The following is an 18,014-nucleotide window of genomic DNA, read 5'->3' on the forward strand; positions in this document are numbered from 1 at the left end:
AGATGAGGTTTTTTTCACTGTAACTTATCATACTTAGAGATGGTAACTGCCATTTTGCCTTAAAAAATAAATGAATAAAACTGATGCCGAAGGAGCGTGTTGAGACAGATAGTCCTTTCCCAGAAAAGGCACAGTTTTTTTCACTGTGGTGAGTAAATTAATCATAATTTTTAAACATTATACAGTGTAACCTTGGTTTGGTCTTAAAAGAACTGATTTTAAGCTATGTTCTACAATTTAATCTAAATAGAGTCTTATTCCAGTCCTCTGTTCAATCTGGAACTTCACTGTTCATTTAACAGAAGTATGAAGAAATTGAAAGAGATGCAAAGGTCAATCAAAAATGTCATTCTAGGAGGAGAGTAGAGCTCAAGTGGTAGAGTGCATGCTTAGCATGCATGAGGTCCTGGGTTCAATCCCCAGTGCCTCCATTAAATAAATAAATAAACCTAATGACCCCCACTCTCCCAAAAAAAGGAAAAGAAAGAAAAATGTCATTCTATAACTGTAGAACGTGGGAAGGAAGGTAATTTAGCAAGAAGAAGAAAAGGTTGAAAAAATAACAGAATTCTTATTGAGACTATTGAAGGATGTTTATAGGTGGCCCTGACTCTTCATCTCCAACAAGGGAAAGTCTACCTAGTCTGCACCATTACCGACCCCACTTACTCTGATTTTGCATTAACTAAGATCGGAACAGATTTGTATTACTTATTCTAAGGGAACAGGGTAGAAAACTGAAGCAGGGAACTTCTGGTCAACGCTGATCCTTCAGTGACTAATCTGATGCTTTGCTGGTGCATGGCCCCCAAACAGGCAACCGCATCTCAAACTTGATTCGGTTCCATTCAGCACTAATGCTGGAGGTGCCACAAACTAGAGTGGAACTGAGAATTTTAAACAGAGCTGTCATTAACTAGGTCTCCAACAAAGGCCCCCCGTTTGTTAACTCCTCTTCCTATTTGGTTTTTCCTTAGTTACCACACTAGTCATAGTCACCTGCTGATGCTAAATTCTATCCCCCAAATGCCACTTTCAGCTGTCTCCTTGCTTATGCCAACTCTCACATTGTTTTAAATGTCTGAAATGTTTGTTCGTTCATTCTTTTGAATGACTAAATACTCTCTCTCATACTATTTCCATTCTATATAGTCACACCTCTCTACAAATAAAATTTTTCAACTAGTACAAAGCACCTATGTACATTTGTGAGGTTAAATCTCCTCCTCCCCTTTAAAGAAATCAAATTTCTCATTAGATTTGTAAGATCAATTTTACATACAATTCTTTGATATATATTCCTTCAAAATATTTTTAACCTTTTAAGTGACTTCAGCTCATAACTGTAATCTTTCTTTTTCCCAGTGTATTACAAAAAAATTTTACTGGAAAAGTAACACAATTTCTCCATATTTATAGTGTTAAGAACATAGGACAAAGGATATAACTGCTTATGCAAGAGATCTTTACTCTCTAGAATCATATTTTCTGTCTTGCCCCCTATCAGGAAGATATCCTATCAATACTTGAAGAAATGCTCTCAAGAAAATCAAGGTTCTGTAAGTTGCCTCTAGGAGGAAAATTCCCTTCTGTATCATATTAATATTTATATAAAAATGCCAAGAACATACCATCAACATCACATTTTCAATTATAATCTTTATAGCTAACAAATCATTTCTGTCACTATTACCTTTACGGATAATCTTTATAAGCTGATGAGACATGCCTCACTAAATTCAAATTAAATAAAAACAAGTTCTCTTTCCCATTAATGTATCCCCCAAGTCACCCTCTGTTTACATGGTTCTGGCTTTCGGGCATTTACCAAGGGCTCACTTGGCTGAGATTGCAGGCTTAAAGGTACTGCCTCTCACAATGGATGGGGCCCAGTTTTGTTTCATTTTTAACTAAGCGCATTTTACCGCTCCTTCAAAGTAATTTCTCTGCAGCCCATCTTCTACACAGTGTACTAACATCCTTAATGCTAAACGTATCATAAACTGTGGGCTTTAGTCAAAGATTTGGAAGGGAAGTTTAAGTTAGTGAACTTTGGGAGCATGGTTTTGCTTTTTATCATTCTGGGCAGGCTAGATTCTTACTTGTCTCTACTGTGAAGTCTTCAAAATAAAGAAACTACTCTGCATTTTCCTTAAAATTCCATGAGGAATGCATGTAATTTCTTCACATAGTAAATGCCTAAAAATGTTAATAATAGACGATGAATTCTGTTAAAGATCTCTTAAGAATAATATATAACATTCCCCACTGTCCAGAAATTTATCCTTTTTTTCAATATCTAGTTACACATTATAACAAACCTATTTCTTCTTGATTAACCTTTAGTGAAGACAGAGAATATCAGGTCCCCATGATCAATAAAATAACACTTCACTATTTGTTATAAAAGATCATAAATGACCAACTAAATTATAGCTTTAATTTTTTAATTGAATTTATTTTTCTAGTCTTCATGGTTTTCTTCCTAAATTTTGCTGGTTTCATAGAATTTTGGATTTAAGTGGCCCGAGCAGTGCTAAGTTTTATAATGGAAAAATTATCTCATATTTCCCATATCACATGCAAATATGTTAGACATCTGCATGAATTTTTATACTTAATGACCAAAAGTAAATAAAAGCTTATATACTGAAATTCTTTTTCCTCAAAAAAGGATCCCTGTTATGAGGAAGTCTAATCTTTCCTAAAGGGTGCATTGAATCAGAATACTTAATAATCTTTACACATACTCAAAATGAGATTTTAATGAAAAAAATTTAATTTAGGTCTTAACCTTAATGCTGAAGGAGGCATTTCTCCAAAGCTTTGTTGGTGTCTGGGCTGTCTGCTATTGCAATTGTTACTTTTCTGTTTTAAGAAATATTGTGTAGTGCGTACTAAGTCACACTGACAGATGTATGAATATCACTGAAGTGAGAAAAATAATATAAAAACAAACTAAGAAATATGGAAAAAAAAAAAGGGGGGGAGGCCACAAGCAGAAAGTAAAGTGACTAAAACAGGTAGGAGAGAAAAGAAATGGGGGAGGGGGTTTCTGCTTAAGGTATGAATCAGGAAGATATGATCTAATTATTCTAATTTACATTATGTATGTTCAATGATGTATGCTCATTCCAGACAAGGAGACTATTTCAGCTGAATACTGATGTTTTATAAATCCAAGTTCAATGAATGTTTTCTTATTCTACTGTTGAGTTGCAAACCTACCTGAAAACTAAAATTCAAACCCGTAATTCTTGCCACAAAGTAACAAGTCCTTAAGCAGTTTTGCTAAAATATAAACAAGAGCATCAACTGAAAAAATTATGGAGGACCTCTTTCCTAGAGATTTTAAAGAAAAGAATCAGTAGTCATCCTTCTAACTACATGATGTCTACAAATTTTCCACGGCTCCTCAGTTCCATGGTTTTGCCTTTCACAAGATGACACTGGCAGCTTTAAAGTGACATCGTTAATGTATGGGGTTCTGTCTCCACTGTGCCCCAGAATGAGACTTCTACTTTTTATTAGGCAATTTGTAAACAAAAAGAAAAAAATGGGTTCACTTATCATCTATTTGCCAGGCTTGCAATCAAACTTATCACACATTCCCTCAATATAATGTAAACCTTGAGGACACAATCTCTGGAGGGAAAATTTACCAGGTTATCAGGTTTCTTCACAGAATTACTTGCCTGACCTTTCTAGTAATTTGAAAAGTGATGCTCAATTTGGCATTTCTGAGCCATGATATCATCAATAAGAATCTAATAACTGGCTACATATTTAATATGCATTTAGTGTCAAAGCAAACCTTCATGCCCACCAATGCTTTCACCAGCTCAACCAGTAATATGGGTCCCATTCGTATCATGAACTCTGCCTTCCTCTTAGAAAACAACCATATCTACCTCTCTTATTTGAAGATCAGAGAAACACAAAGCCTTCACAGACCATGTACTAATAGCTCCCCTTACTAGAATGCCTCACAGGTTACAAAGAACTGCCTCTGCTTTCAGAGTTGAAGAAAATTTAGGTGATTTCCCAGTACCACATACTAGTAAGTGGATTTTTGATTCCTCATCAGTTTTTTGACCAAAGACATTTTTTTAATTTGAGGTTCTCACCATGCCACCTCCGAAAAAGTTAATTCAAAGGCAACTCAAAATTCTTATTTCCACTCCCTGGCATCCTTTGGAACTGGACACGTATCATTATCAGAATATCTGCAGATATTTTCATAAGATTGTAAATTTCCTAATGGATGCTTTGGTCTATTGGCCTTACCACCACTAAAGTCAATTCTCAAAAAGGAAAATCCTCCAGAAGATATTTGTATACTCACAACTTCCTAATCTGAAGTCCATTCCTTGCTACTTCTCTATTTTAAGAAGTATTGTATAAACCTAAGATTCATTAGCTATGGACAAGGGCAAAAATAAAGGTTGTGTTGAAGCATAACAAAATATATAAAATAAATACCTGCTGAAACACGACAACTCTCAAAATATGAACTACATCCCAAAAGAGTAACCAGACTGATGAAATGACGACTCAGTAATACCAGGAGGTATGAAATTACATCAGGCACATAAAGGAGATTCTTAACATAAAATTTTTCTTAACTATTCCTATGCATATATTGAGTTAGAATAAGAAATTGGTGCACAGGTTTACATATTAATCGTTTTTTGTAGTGTGGGCAGTTGCTTTATTCTGGAGAGCATCCCTGTTGAGAACACATCTTAGAGCACTGTAACAGCTTTGCTTATGTTACATTTTAAGCAATATTAAATTACATTATAGCCTTAACTCCTTGGAAATGGAGCGAAATTATTAATTTTTGATCTTAGTAAGCCTCATTTTATTTTTCACGGAAGAAAGCCACCAAACTTAGACTTCTGCTATGGCTGATCAACTTCTACCCAACTTTTGGGTAAATGGCCCCAACTTTTCTCCAGAGTTTAAAAGATGTCACAAAGACATCTGGTTGTTTTTCAAATTTAATTTATTTTGTTTCAGTTTTACTTTTTCCATTAGTGATGGAAGTTAGTTATTTCAGGGAAAAATCAGTATTTTCTAATATCTATGGTTAACTGACCAGGATCTCAACTGGTACCCTGTGGGCACCGCTTACTTATAAAGACTCTGTAGATACTTATGGCTAAAACCTTATAGGGATTTTAAATTACAACATAGAAGGAAATAACAAACAAATTTAAAATTTTAGTTTGTGAAAAAATGAAAGCCATGGTTGAGGCCTGAAAGCAGTATCACCACATTTATTACATCTTATTCCTAATTTGCCACTGGCAGATAATAGATCAGTGAAAAAGGTAAGCAGGGATCTGCATAAGTATCTTGAGTACAAAACTAGTACTATATGACATGCAAAACCTGGTCTAGATGATCAATTTCCAGGATATTTTAATTTTTTGTATCAATAAATAATAGCATTAGTAATTTCTTAAATGTGAACAGTGAAGGGTATATATATCCTGATATGGGCTAATTTAGATTTCAGAAAAAATAGGCAATTCTTACCGGACTATATGAATGCTTTGTATCTCTTTTTATGGTGCTGGTTAAATATAGATTTTAAGGGTATGATGAATGGAGGGTCTCACTTTATGGCTTGTTTTTTTCAAAAAAAGTAGGCTGGATGATCAGGAATTCCAACTATGCAAATTATTTCTTTTACTACCTGTGTAATTACCTAATTGGCAGCAAAAATTTTTTTTCTTATGCAGAGATAAAACAGGCTTTTCAAGTGCCAAGACATTCTCCTGACCGCAACACTGTGCAACACTGTGCCTGTATAAATTTATTGTTTATGAATGGAAGTTACTAATATAACAACAGTAACAAGAAATAAATTCCTTCAGAAAGTATGGCAATAAGGGTGTCATAAACATGAAGAAAAGCCAATCAAGTAATGTAAACAAAGGTGGCATCTTAACATAAAGGAATTTTGTTTTAGATGGGAAAAAAATTAACTTCCATGTGTCTATTACTATAAAACAACACAAATAAGAACTTCTATTAATTACAGTAGTGTTGGATGAAAGAACCATTAAACTAAATAACAACAGATCTATTTTAAATTAACACATTCCACAGCAATATTACTAAAATTATCATTTCAAGATCATGAAAAATCAAGATTAGTTTATGACCACTACAGCATAAAAACAAAGTGAACTTGCTTTATAATTATATGTATGAATTCCAAAGATGCTAACAGAACTGAAACCTTTCAGTGCTCAGTTATATGTTCAGATTATTCTCATTACATACCTCTGTTCTCGATAGTTTCTTTATGGACAAGGAGAGAGAAGAGAGAGAGACAGAGGAGGAAAAAAAAAAAAAGGTTACCAACAGAAGTACATTAAGAGAGAGCACTAAATATAAAAGCTCTAACATTCATTGAAAGATCTCCATTAGAGGATTTTGAATTGCAGAATTAAAATGGGGAAGACAGTCTTACACACATACATATGAATGCACACACACATACACATAAATTTCATCTTTCAAAGAAGTGACACTAAAGGGTTAGTGACAATATTTTCAAATAACAATTTTTAAAAGCATAAAGTTTCAGTTATTAAAAAGTAATTATTTTCTCAATGTCAATTGTATCATATTAAAAACTTAGTACTGTTCTAAAGTCGACACTATTTCAAATGCAGGTATTAGACATGTATATTGATTTAAATAATGAAATTAGTCAAGTTACTTATATAAACTGTGTTTTCATACAAATAAAAAGCATAATTCATTCCTTTTGGAATATACACCCCAAACTAAAGCTCTTCCTAAGAATTTCAAATAGTTAAACTTAACAGATACAAGAATATTATATTTCATCATGTATGATAAATTAGAGTGAGAATTCACAGCTGTTTTGGACCTCCCAAGTTATTACTACTTACTCACAGGAGCTTCATTGAAAGCTACATTGGAACTACTTTGTTCAAAGTTTGGTCTCTATTTTTTTTTGGCCAATTACTAAAATAAAATTACATGAGTTTCAAAATAAACCAATCTGAAACAAAAATGTGTTTAAGAGGGTGTGGCAGTGAGGTGCCAATGGTTTTTAACTTTTGACTCAAGAGTAATGTTTAGCTTTCTATAATGACCTAATTAGGTGTTACTATTTCATAGAAGTGTTGGAAGCTCAAGCGATCGCAGTGGGCTCCTTCCACCAACATCAAGGCTAATGTTTCTATGTGGATTTCATTTGCAGCACTTTAACTGGCCAATCTATTCCATGCACCCTTTAAGTATCTCATTTAATAATGAGCTCATGAAGGTAAAAGTGCCAATTTGTTACTTAATATTTTTTATTCCTGAGATCATCAGATGAGGGAGAAAATAAATCAACATTTTTCTATTCAAAATGTTTTACTTTTTATTGTCTGTCTGATTATCTGAGCAGTCTACTAGTTCCAGATAAGTATTCCTCATTTCCAATCCCTGACATTCCTCCCACTCTTGGAAAAGGGACAGAAACTTTAATTGGAAGGATTAATGAGAAAATGAGTTCTCAGGTCCTAAATCCATTTTGGAAGTTCAAACAGAATATGTGAAACAGCACATTCATGAATTTAACTCCTGTATTAAAATTTCTACATCCTCATTCTATTTTTAAACATATTCTGAATAAATTTAGTCACATTAAAAGTTCCATCATTAAGGTTCAAATTATTTATGAAGAGAATATTGTGGTATGAACAAGATTTGTCTTTTTCCTTAATGAATCTGCAAAGTACATATATTCAGAAATGAAAAAAAAGTGAAACCATATGAATTTCATAAAAATAAGAAACGATATACAGAAAGAAGTACTTTAAATGCTAATCATTAAAATCAACAGACACAGGTAATTTCAGTAGCAGTTAGAGTAGATGTTTAAATTTTATATTTTCTGAAAGGTAATTTTTTCCAAGACTGTAAACATGAAATAATCACTTTGCATCAGTGGGTGGACAATTTTGCTTCCCCTTTTCACATGATCAATGAAACCACTGAACTACTTTGAAACAGAAATGGTTGGGGTTGGGGTGGGTATAGCTCAGTGGCAGAGTGCATGCTTAGCATGCATAAGGTCCTGGGTTCAATTCCCAGTACCTCCATTAAAAAAAAAAGTTAAAAACAGCAATAGTTGTGATGGCAACTGTTACACAGCAGGAAAGTCAAGGAATAGTGTGACACCAAGATGGGGCTAAGTCACCTGAAGTGTGAGGAGAAATCAAACAATATATAGAGAAAAACCCTTCCTTTCAACCTAATAATTGTATACTTCAAATGTTAGGCTGAAATCAGCCTGTTCAAATATAAGTATGCAACGTGCTTAATGACTTGCACATCCAAGAGGTGCACAGGTACTGAGCATCTGTGAGCTGGTACAGAGCTTCGTATCCATGTAATCAGAGCCAAGCATTACCACGATGCTGTGCTCTCCTTCGCTAGGCTATGCCATATTAACTTGTGTTATGCTAAACTTTATTCTACTGTCTGTGCTATTGGTTAATACAGCCTTGCACAAATGTCTTTCTGCATTTTAATACTTGTAACAAAGTTTACCCTAGTAGTTGACTAATTGCTCTCTCTTTTCAGTGAAAGAAACTCCTTCAGGGTTCTGATCTCACAACAAGCAAGAGCCAAATGCACTTTTAAGAGGGTTTCTTTTAATTCAGTTCGTATAAAACCATGTCAGGTAATAACAGTAATAGCAAATAATTATATAATGCCTAGGCTATTGAAAGGTTTGGAGTAATTTAAAAGTCTAAAATTGTCTAATTTCCAAGTCTTTTAGTAAAACAAATTTGGTCTATGAACTTAAAAAAAAAAAAAAAAGCTATAAAGCTATAAATGGGGTAATATCCAGAAAGGCTAGCAAAGTTGCAGGCCTTCCAAATGGAGAAACACCCAATCCTGGAGACCTGAAACATTATCTGAGATCAGCAGGACTATTTAAAAATGGAAATATTAGAAAAACTTAAGGTTTTAGGTTTTACTTTATTAAATGTTAGTAAGTTACTCGAATACTGATGAAAATTTTCACATCATAAGACTTAAAAAAGAAACTGAACATATTAAATACACAAATAAGTTTGGAATGTCTGAAGTCATTTACTTAGCTAAGGGAACCCAATATTCAAAACTTACATAATGAATAACTTTTTAATCTTTATAAATAGAAACAAAAAAATTGTAAGTTGAACTTTGGAGCTTAAGAATTAGGCATTTAAAAGTTGTAACTTATAGTTGGAATTTTAATTTCAACAAATTATATCTCTGAAGAGTCTTGTCTTCACACAAAAACGCCCACGTATTTAGCAGGTAAGAGTGCCTCCTTCATGCTGGTTGTGGACAGGTTTTGCTCTTAGCATGATGCACGGTCAGGTCATCGAAAGCCCTCAGTAGCAGATCTGCTACTATTCTTGTTGAGATGACCTTTGTCATTAAAGTGCTATGCTAATTGACTATCTTGCTTAGATTTCCAGGTATGGGTTTAAGTCAAAAGAACCTGCATCACTAAAGAGCAACCCAACACAGCCTTTGTATGAGACATAATTTAAACTGATTTTACTTCATGTAATGGTTTTAAAACAATATTAAGTATTTTTTAGAATAGAAGGGAGTTATCTCAAAATATAAAAAAACGATAAATTATTATCGCCTCTAATCCTACCAAGAACTATCATTGAATTGTTGAGCCAGACTGATTTTCACTGCAGGTATATTTATCTAATGATATAAAACTTTTAAGGTGTTTAATTCATTTAAACAAATATTTTAAAGTATATTTTGACAGTAACATACAGAGACTTTTCACTTACTTATAACCCCATGCTGTTATTCCTAAAATGAGGGCCAGCACTAAAATGGTGCCAGCAATTATGCCTATTATGATATTGGTACCAGCAACACCTAGGAGGAAAAAAGAAACAATGAAGATCAGTGTATACAATTGGAATTTTAATATAATCCCTTCAGGAACTTTATTCTCCAGATTTGTAATCATCACACTAAGAACATTATTTGTTTTCAAAAGTGGATATTTTTCCCTTTATATAGTTTTAATTTTAGAGAACATTTTAAAAATTTTATTTATTTATTGAGACATAATTGACATATGGCATTACACTAGTTTCAGGTGTATGACATAATGATTTGATATTTGTATATACTGTGAAATAAAAAGTGGGTATTTTCTACAGCAAAGAAAAATCAACTATAACTTAGGAATCCGTATCAACTGTTTTTTAAAAAATAATTCTTTGTGTATGTTCCCTTTTAATTCTTATTCAAGTGCATTTTGTACTTTTATTTTCTACGTTTTTTTTTTTCTGGAAAATAAAAGGTCATTGAACTAAAAGAAAGAAGAGGAGAGACAAGGAAAAAATTAGGGGCAATACTAATATATTAGCACAGTACCCTTTGGGGAGGAATGTTTAGAAACCCAAGGTGCTTTTGACGCCAACCTCTTCCTCAGAAAGTCTAGAAATGTTATTGTTCCTATTACTCTATTTTGATAACTAATCCAAGGTCCTTATTTTGCACCACATTTTGTCTAGATAAATACAAGCTTAAGGAGAAAACACATCTACAGATTTACATAATTAGTGCTCTGGTGATGTAGATAATGAAAGCCCTGGGCTTGTAGTGCCCAGCCTTGGCAATAATGGTTGTGGCACCCTAGAGAAGGAGAACCCAAAGGAAAAGATACAGTCTTGTGAGCTGGAGATTGGTGCTGGTGAGGCATGAAAGCGAGGCTGCATCAGACTGGCCGCGGGTCAGGGCAGGGCTGAACCTCAGGACTGGGCAACACCACTGTTGTGTCCAACAGCACCCACCGTCAGGCAGGCTGGGACGCAGTCCTTGAGGGAGCATAGCAATCAGAGTGGCCCAGTGAGTCAAAGGTTTGGACAAGCCCAAGAGCAGAAAAAGCAGGTTGGAGACCTAGCTCTGATACTAGGAGACCTGTTTTGCTGAGAATGACTAATAACCCACGCTAAATTGCAGGGCTCTCACCCAGAGCAGCTCAGTTCTCTCCTTGTCTGCTGCAGTCCTGAGGAGTCCTTCTGGACATCATCAGTCAGTAATCATAAGTAACTGGAGCAGAGTCTAACTTCCCAATGCAGAAGTGGCAGCCACTCTGTCTAGGAGCCCTCAGTAGTCACGTGGGACAGCTGGGCTTGGGCATCTGAGGAGGCTGACTGACTCCACCCTGTTCAGGTCTTCTGTGGGATTGGTGGGTGCAGATGCCAGAGGACCCCGCCTCAGGCATTGGGATTTTCCTACTCTAAGATCTAGCATATCTGATTTCCCTTCCTTTCCTTCCAAGGATTTCACAGAGATCAATAAAGTTGGATGCTAGTCCTGATTATTTCTAAGTAATGGTATGACTTTTGACAAGTCACTTAAATCCACAGACCTGAACAGCCTCATCTCTGCATTACTTGCTAGAATGAGCTCCACACTACCATTGCTAAGACCAGTGATGCCAAAATCCTAATCATTCTGTAAGTTTCTTTATCAAAGTCATATTGGCTAAGTTTTTAACCTGTCTGGATGACTAGAATCAAAAGAATCTTTTTTCTCATCCTTTGGAGGTGAATGGACTTCAGGATTTGAACACTATTTAATGCTCAAATTGAATAAAAGAATACTCAATAATGAAATGATAAAAATTGTTTAAAAGGGGATATTCACCTCCAAAGTAAAGACATTCTTTCCACTATCTGCATTTAATTTCTACTTCTGCAATTGGGCCACTCTAGCTTTTAGAACTATATCTTTTGTTTCCTACCCATGTCCTTACACCTCTTCCAGGAGCCTTGGCCAATGTTACTACTTCTAGAAATACCTATAGTTCAGGCTATAGAACTAGGGTTGAATACAAATGATATTCTGTAATAAAAATATTAAACTCAATCAAGTATTTTAAAATCAATTACTCAAATTTTTCTTATTTATTCAGTCCTAATATGTAAAATTAAAAAAAATATATAAATAGAATCAGACACTTAAGAATCTTGACTGCTTTCTTCATTTAAAAGAAATGCTGGGGTTTGTTGTCAGCCTTAAACAAATACAACATTTGGAAAATCTCACTCTGATGTATGATGAGATAAGGCTAAATCAGTAGACTAAGTTATATTCTATATTTAATATCATTACAATTTAATGGAGATGATCAGTTTCATAATGCCAGCCCCAATTGTATATGTTGATGTATTATTATGTGGATTTAAGCATATTTGAGTTATAAAAAAAAATCCAAATGGAACTTCCAGAAGGGCGGCTTTCTTTTTCCGTGTGTATAAAACAACTTAATAGGACCAAATTAAGTACGTACCGTTGCCAGACAGAGTAATACCAGCCTTTGCATCATCATTGTGAGGGAAGTAAGTGCTGCAGTCTGCACCCACCCAGTGTCTGTTACACACACACTTCAGCTCGTTACTGCAAACCTGAAACCCAAAATCAATCCAGAGTAAACACCAACTCTTTGGTACAGAGGCATGAAAAATAAATGGTGATTTCTAATTACCATATGCCTAGAATTTGATGGTACTGAAAATGTATTGGAATCTTCTTCCTACTACTAATTACTTTATTTCTTACTCTAAATAAATAAATACTAAAAATATATTTTCTGACTGAATTTGCCAGAAGACAACAAAGGCAATCATGAATTTTAACAGAGGAATGAATTTATACATCTAAAAAAATCGATAAAATGATTGTTCTGAATTTCATTAATTCAAATTTTATAAGAGGAAGATTTTTTAACTAAGCAGAATTAAAATCATTTGCTAATTATCCAATACAAAGTTTTCTTTCTTCTAAAGAAAAGGCTTTTATACCAAAATTTTATTTATCTTTTAGGAAGCAAAGGAGATACAGAGAAATCCAACAAAGAAGAGGGAGGTCTGATGTTTTGCAGTGGTCTGAGAAAAAAGCTTCACAAAACCAGAACCTTGGCACCTCAACCCAAGCTCCAGAGATTAGCTACCTCAGTGTCATGGAGACTGAGAACTCTCTCAAACAAACATAGAAAAAAAACCGAAACATAAAATGGCACCAAATTTTTAAAAATTATCAGATAATAACCTGTCTTCATTTATATAGCCAGGAAACAGAGTCTATACCTAAGGTCTATAATTCAAAGCAACTCTGAAAGAAGTAGGAGGTGGGAGAGAATTCAGTTAGGGTTAAGATGGGAGAAGATCTTCAGCAGGCAGGCTCTAACTGGACAGGTTTCTGTCTTTGTCTGACTGAATTTGCCAGAAGACAACAAACATGCCATACATGCACATCTAAATGCAACTATAAAATATGATTAACAAATTGCAGATTTCAAATTAATTCATATTTGCAGATTAACAGATACGCAGGAAGGAAAAAAGGCCTGACTGAGTTTCAGTCCCCACTTCACCACTACCTTTTCGACAGACCGTAACCAGGTCAACTGGCTTCTCCAATTACGTTTCCAAATCATACAACTGCATCAGTGATACAGTGACAAGAACAGTGATACTGATGTACAATGATCATAAACAACAGAGTTTTAGCTAGCACTGTTGAACATTCACTCTGTCACAGGCATTCTTTTAAGTACTACATGTAAGTTAACCAAGATGATGTATAGTACATAGAGACCATCTACTGTATTTCTCCTTTTAATTTTTGTCACATATACAGAGTTGAGTTACCATAAGTTAAAAATACACAAGATACAACCTTTCTGTATTATGCATAATTATTGTAAATGCTTTTGATGCTATGTATCACCTGATTTACTTGTATGTATCATTCATTTACTGATTCCTTAACCAAGTAGTTAATTAACACAACTAATTACGTTTAGTCTCCTTTATATACTCAGAACTTCTAAATGAATAAGATATAGTTATTCATTAGCATAATGATCAAGAAATAATTTAATTATTCTTTTCTCCCATCCCCTCCAAAAGCATTTCTCCGTAACATCATCTTAATCATTAAGGAAAGAAGACTTAGCAGATTCCTTTATAGGAGCAGAATCACTTACAGTATGCCTTCTCTATTCTCGTGTGTTACAAGAATTCCTTTCCTTCGGCGAAGAGTTACAATTAGTAAGACCTCCCTATGGACATTATTGGCTTATCCCTCAGGGATATATGTGGAATGACCAGGATGCAAGGCGTACAATTCCAGGGCAGAGATCTTTGCCTCAACTGTATAGTACAACAAGTTCAAGCAAAGAATCCAGAGTGAGGGTAAAAAGATCATAGCACACGCCAAAACAAAAAGAACCAAGAAGTTTTGTCAGTACAGGAATTCCTAACTGAAAATGAACAACTGTAATCACTAATAAAGCATGTTAATTTAACCTATAAACTTATTTATATAGTACCTACCTTATCAGATATATAACTGACAGGATAGAATTGGGTCTTTTAAATGCTACCAGTCTTTCTATTCATCTGTGAGAAACATTTCCCTCAATTAGTCTGTTTCTATTTCTAGGACTTATGCTCAGCTAGTACCCACTGAAGTGGCCACAGCAGTTATTTATGGTCTGTTCTAAATGGTAAGCGGCTGGGACCACACCAGCTGTTAAATACTGTGGCCACTGCCCTTGCTTTTTATTCCCTATTTTATCTGATTACAGTTTGTTAAAAATTTGTCTCCTAGATCACTAGCAGAAAACTGGTATTATATTAAATGAGATCAATTTAATCTGATAAGAGAGGAAGATGGAAGAATCTGGTTAGAAAGATAATACTTTTTCTTATTCCCAGGCTTCTACAGACTACACAACAGAAATATTAATGACTATGACACATGACTGTCTATACCCCAGCCAGAAACATGAACAAGCATGTTTCCCATTATTACAGAAATAAGCAGTTGAAGGTCATAGCTTTTTCTGTGCTATAAAAGAAGTAAAACATTCCCCCATGGTTAGGTACTGAATACTTACTCCATTTCCTGAACAAACAGTGCCTTCTTTATTGCTTAAGCAAGTACTAAAGTTGAAGGAAGCCACGGGAAGACATCTGTGTTCTAAGCACATCATTTGGGGACCACAGGGTGTTCCATCTTCCACATAGCCAAGGTCTACATCTTCTTCGAGCTTAACATGCCCACCACTAAAAATAAATTGAGAGCAAAAAGAAAATGGGATTCCACTGATTCACATTCATCTTGAGAAGATGCTTAAAAACTAAAAAATGGGCAATATCACTTTCTCTATTTTCTATTTATTATCTAATTAAAAAAAACAGCAGCATAAGCATTTTCAACCTCTAAATGAAGAAAGCAATTGAATCTTTTGATCTAATTCTTTTCAGAAATATTGACATATTTTAGGATTTAAACACAATTATTATAACAAGGGCACAAACTGCAATTTTTGCCTTGGCTATCATATACAAGTCAAGTAAACCATCATTACTAGCATTTGATTTGATAAATAAGTAAGTTTCAAGATTTCAAACATGTTTCAAATAAGGATGAGAATTTTGGGTTTTGGTTTACATTTCACAAAAAGATTGTTCTATTTACAAATTATAGTTGACCCTTGAACAGTGTAGGGTTAGGGGCTCTGAGCCTCCATGGATCCGAAAATCCATGGATTCAACCGATGGTGAATTGTGTAGTACTACAGTAGGTACTTATTGAAAAAAATGCACTTATAAGTGGACCCTCACAGTTCAAACCAGTGGTGTTCAAGGATCTACAGTATATTTGAGAATGGCTAAAACACTGTAACTTAACTATTCAATACAGCAAGCCCACATATTATGTAGGAATAAAAAATAAACAGGGTAGAAATTGAACATGTATATTCATCATCTATTTATTTATATGGTACCATATCAATGCTACTACAAAATTCTCCATTCTATTTGTTTATGTATTTATTTTTATCAAAATTATACATGCATATAGTTTTAAGAGTTAAAAAGATAAATTGGTTTTTTAAATGCAGTAAAGCAATCCATTGACTTCTACTCCTCAATATATTCCTCCCTGGAGAAAACCCCTTCCAACTCTTAATTGATTCTTTTATTATTTATGTACATATCTTTAAATAATGAGTTTGTACTATTATTTTTTACTTTTCCATTTTAGGTATTATCAATTGTCTTTCCTCTATGGAATTTGAGAATTTATCTCTTTCTCCTATCCTCCCATCATATATTTTGTTTAATCAATAGGTAAACCAATAACAAATATGCACATTATTATGACTATGTAAATGTTACTTACTTGAGTGATATAGTATGCCATAATTAAATCCTTCCTTTTCCTTGTATGACTTGTTTTCCCTCATATTAGCAAGTCTCATTTGTTGTTTCTTTGCCTACTTTCCTAAGAATTTACCACTCACTCAAAATTAGTCCAACTCTGCTGACTGTCAAAATCTCCATCAAGATGTGTTTAAACATCTAGTTTAACTTCCTGTAGAAATCTCTCCTGGAGTTTTCCCTATCTGATCTGTTGGTCCCCTGTACCTGGTGCAGAGCTGGACATCTTGGATTTCCCCTGACCATTCACTGGAGGACTGCCCTGTCCTTTCCATGGTGGGTATCTTTTTTCCTAAATGCCCTGTGTTTCTTTCTTAGTTTCCTTCTTCATTTCCCTAGAGCACAATTTCTAAGAGCTTCCTTCCTGAGAAAGGGCATAGAGGAGTAAACTACGGGAGGAAACTTGCATATCTAAATATGTCTTTATTTTCTACCCCCACACTTGTTTGATATTTTACCTGGGTACAGAATTCTAGTTTGGAAATCATTTTCTCCATTGTCTTCTGGCTTCCAGGGCTCCTGTTGATAGATTCTAAATCATTCCATTCTTTTTTCCCCCTCCTCTTTGGAAACAGTTGGGATTCTTTTCTTTGTCCTAAGGTTATGCAATTTCATAATGATATGTTCTGATGTGTCTCTAATTTCCCCCATTGTACCTTGCACTTGGTGAGCCTGGCAATGTGGAAAATCAAGTCCAAAGGTTCTAGGTACCACTCTTGGAGACACTCATTGCCGATTTCCTCCCTGCTGTTTTCTTTGTTCTTTATTATTTCTATTCTGACACAGTGAACTTTCCTCTATGTTCCCTTCTTTGCCTCTTTTGCCCTGTTTTTCTGGGAGATGATTTCAATGATTGAGTTTAATTTCTGCCATCATGTTTTTAATTTCCAACAGCCTTTTCATTTTTCCTCTAAATGTTCTTCATTTTTAAAAACAGCACTCTATTCTTGTTTCCTGGTAGAAGTATCTTATCTCCCATGAATGTTGATAGGTAGTTGTCATGTTTTCTGTTTGTTTTTATCTCTCTCCTTTTTTTTTTTCATGTTAGTCTTTCCTCACATGTCTGATAACCAGCTCATATATGAGTTGGGGAACCAGACAGGTGATTGGGAATTCTAGGACTTTCTGACTGAATATGAATGAGGCTAGAGCACTTCTGTAGAACCCTGGTATCTATATTGCCTGCTGACCTTCAGTTTGGAAAACTTCTGTATTATTCTCTGCAGACTTTAAAGCTCAAGCCTTCCATGACAGGGTGAACAATCCTCAGTTTAGCTGAGTCAGGGAAGTAATCTGTGGATCTAACTGCTTTCTGAGCACACTTTCGCCTGTCGTCTTTATTTTAACTCCTTCCCCAACCCCCAACTCCTTCAGTCCCTCTTCCAGAAGTAGATGATGCTACCCATTTTTGAGCCATTTGGGAACTGACAGTATATATTGGGTTAGTTCTTGGTTGTCCCCATTACTGAAGTAGGAATTCAGCTTTCTTAGTTTTGATAATCATTTGCCACACATCTGTTGGCTTTCCATTTTCCAAAATGTTGTTGCTATTGTTTCCTCTCCCTTTCTTTGCTTCCCTGTGGATATATGAATTCTAAAACAGATCCATTTAGTGGGATTTCAGGAGGAAGCAAAAGAAGATGCATGTATATAATCTACTGATTTTATCTACAGATCCTCTTTCATTTTCCTTAATAAGAA

General features: G+C 34.6%; 1 protein-coding gene across 1 annotated transcript in view; it reads right to left on the reverse strand.

Moving 5' to 3' along the window:
• ADAM22 (ADAM metallopeptidase domain 22) overlaps positions 1-18,014 on the reverse strand; it is a 206,215-nt gene that overhangs the window by 23,696 nt on the left and 164,505 nt on the right. The window contains 4 exon segments of the mRNA XM_032484054.1: positions 6,298-6,315; positions 9,849-9,939; positions 12,371-12,485; positions 14,984-15,152. Coding sequence (XP_032339945.1) covers positions 6,298-6,315; positions 9,849-9,939; positions 12,371-12,485; positions 14,984-15,152 — 393 coding nt within the window.

Source organism: Camelus ferus, chromosome 7 (genome assembly GCF_009834535.1).
Source record: "Camelus ferus isolate YT-003-E chromosome 7, BCGSAC_Cfer_1.0, whole genome shotgun sequence".
In the NCBI taxonomy this organism is placed as follows: Eukaryota; Metazoa; Chordata; class Mammalia; order Artiodactyla; family Camelidae; genus Camelus; species Camelus ferus.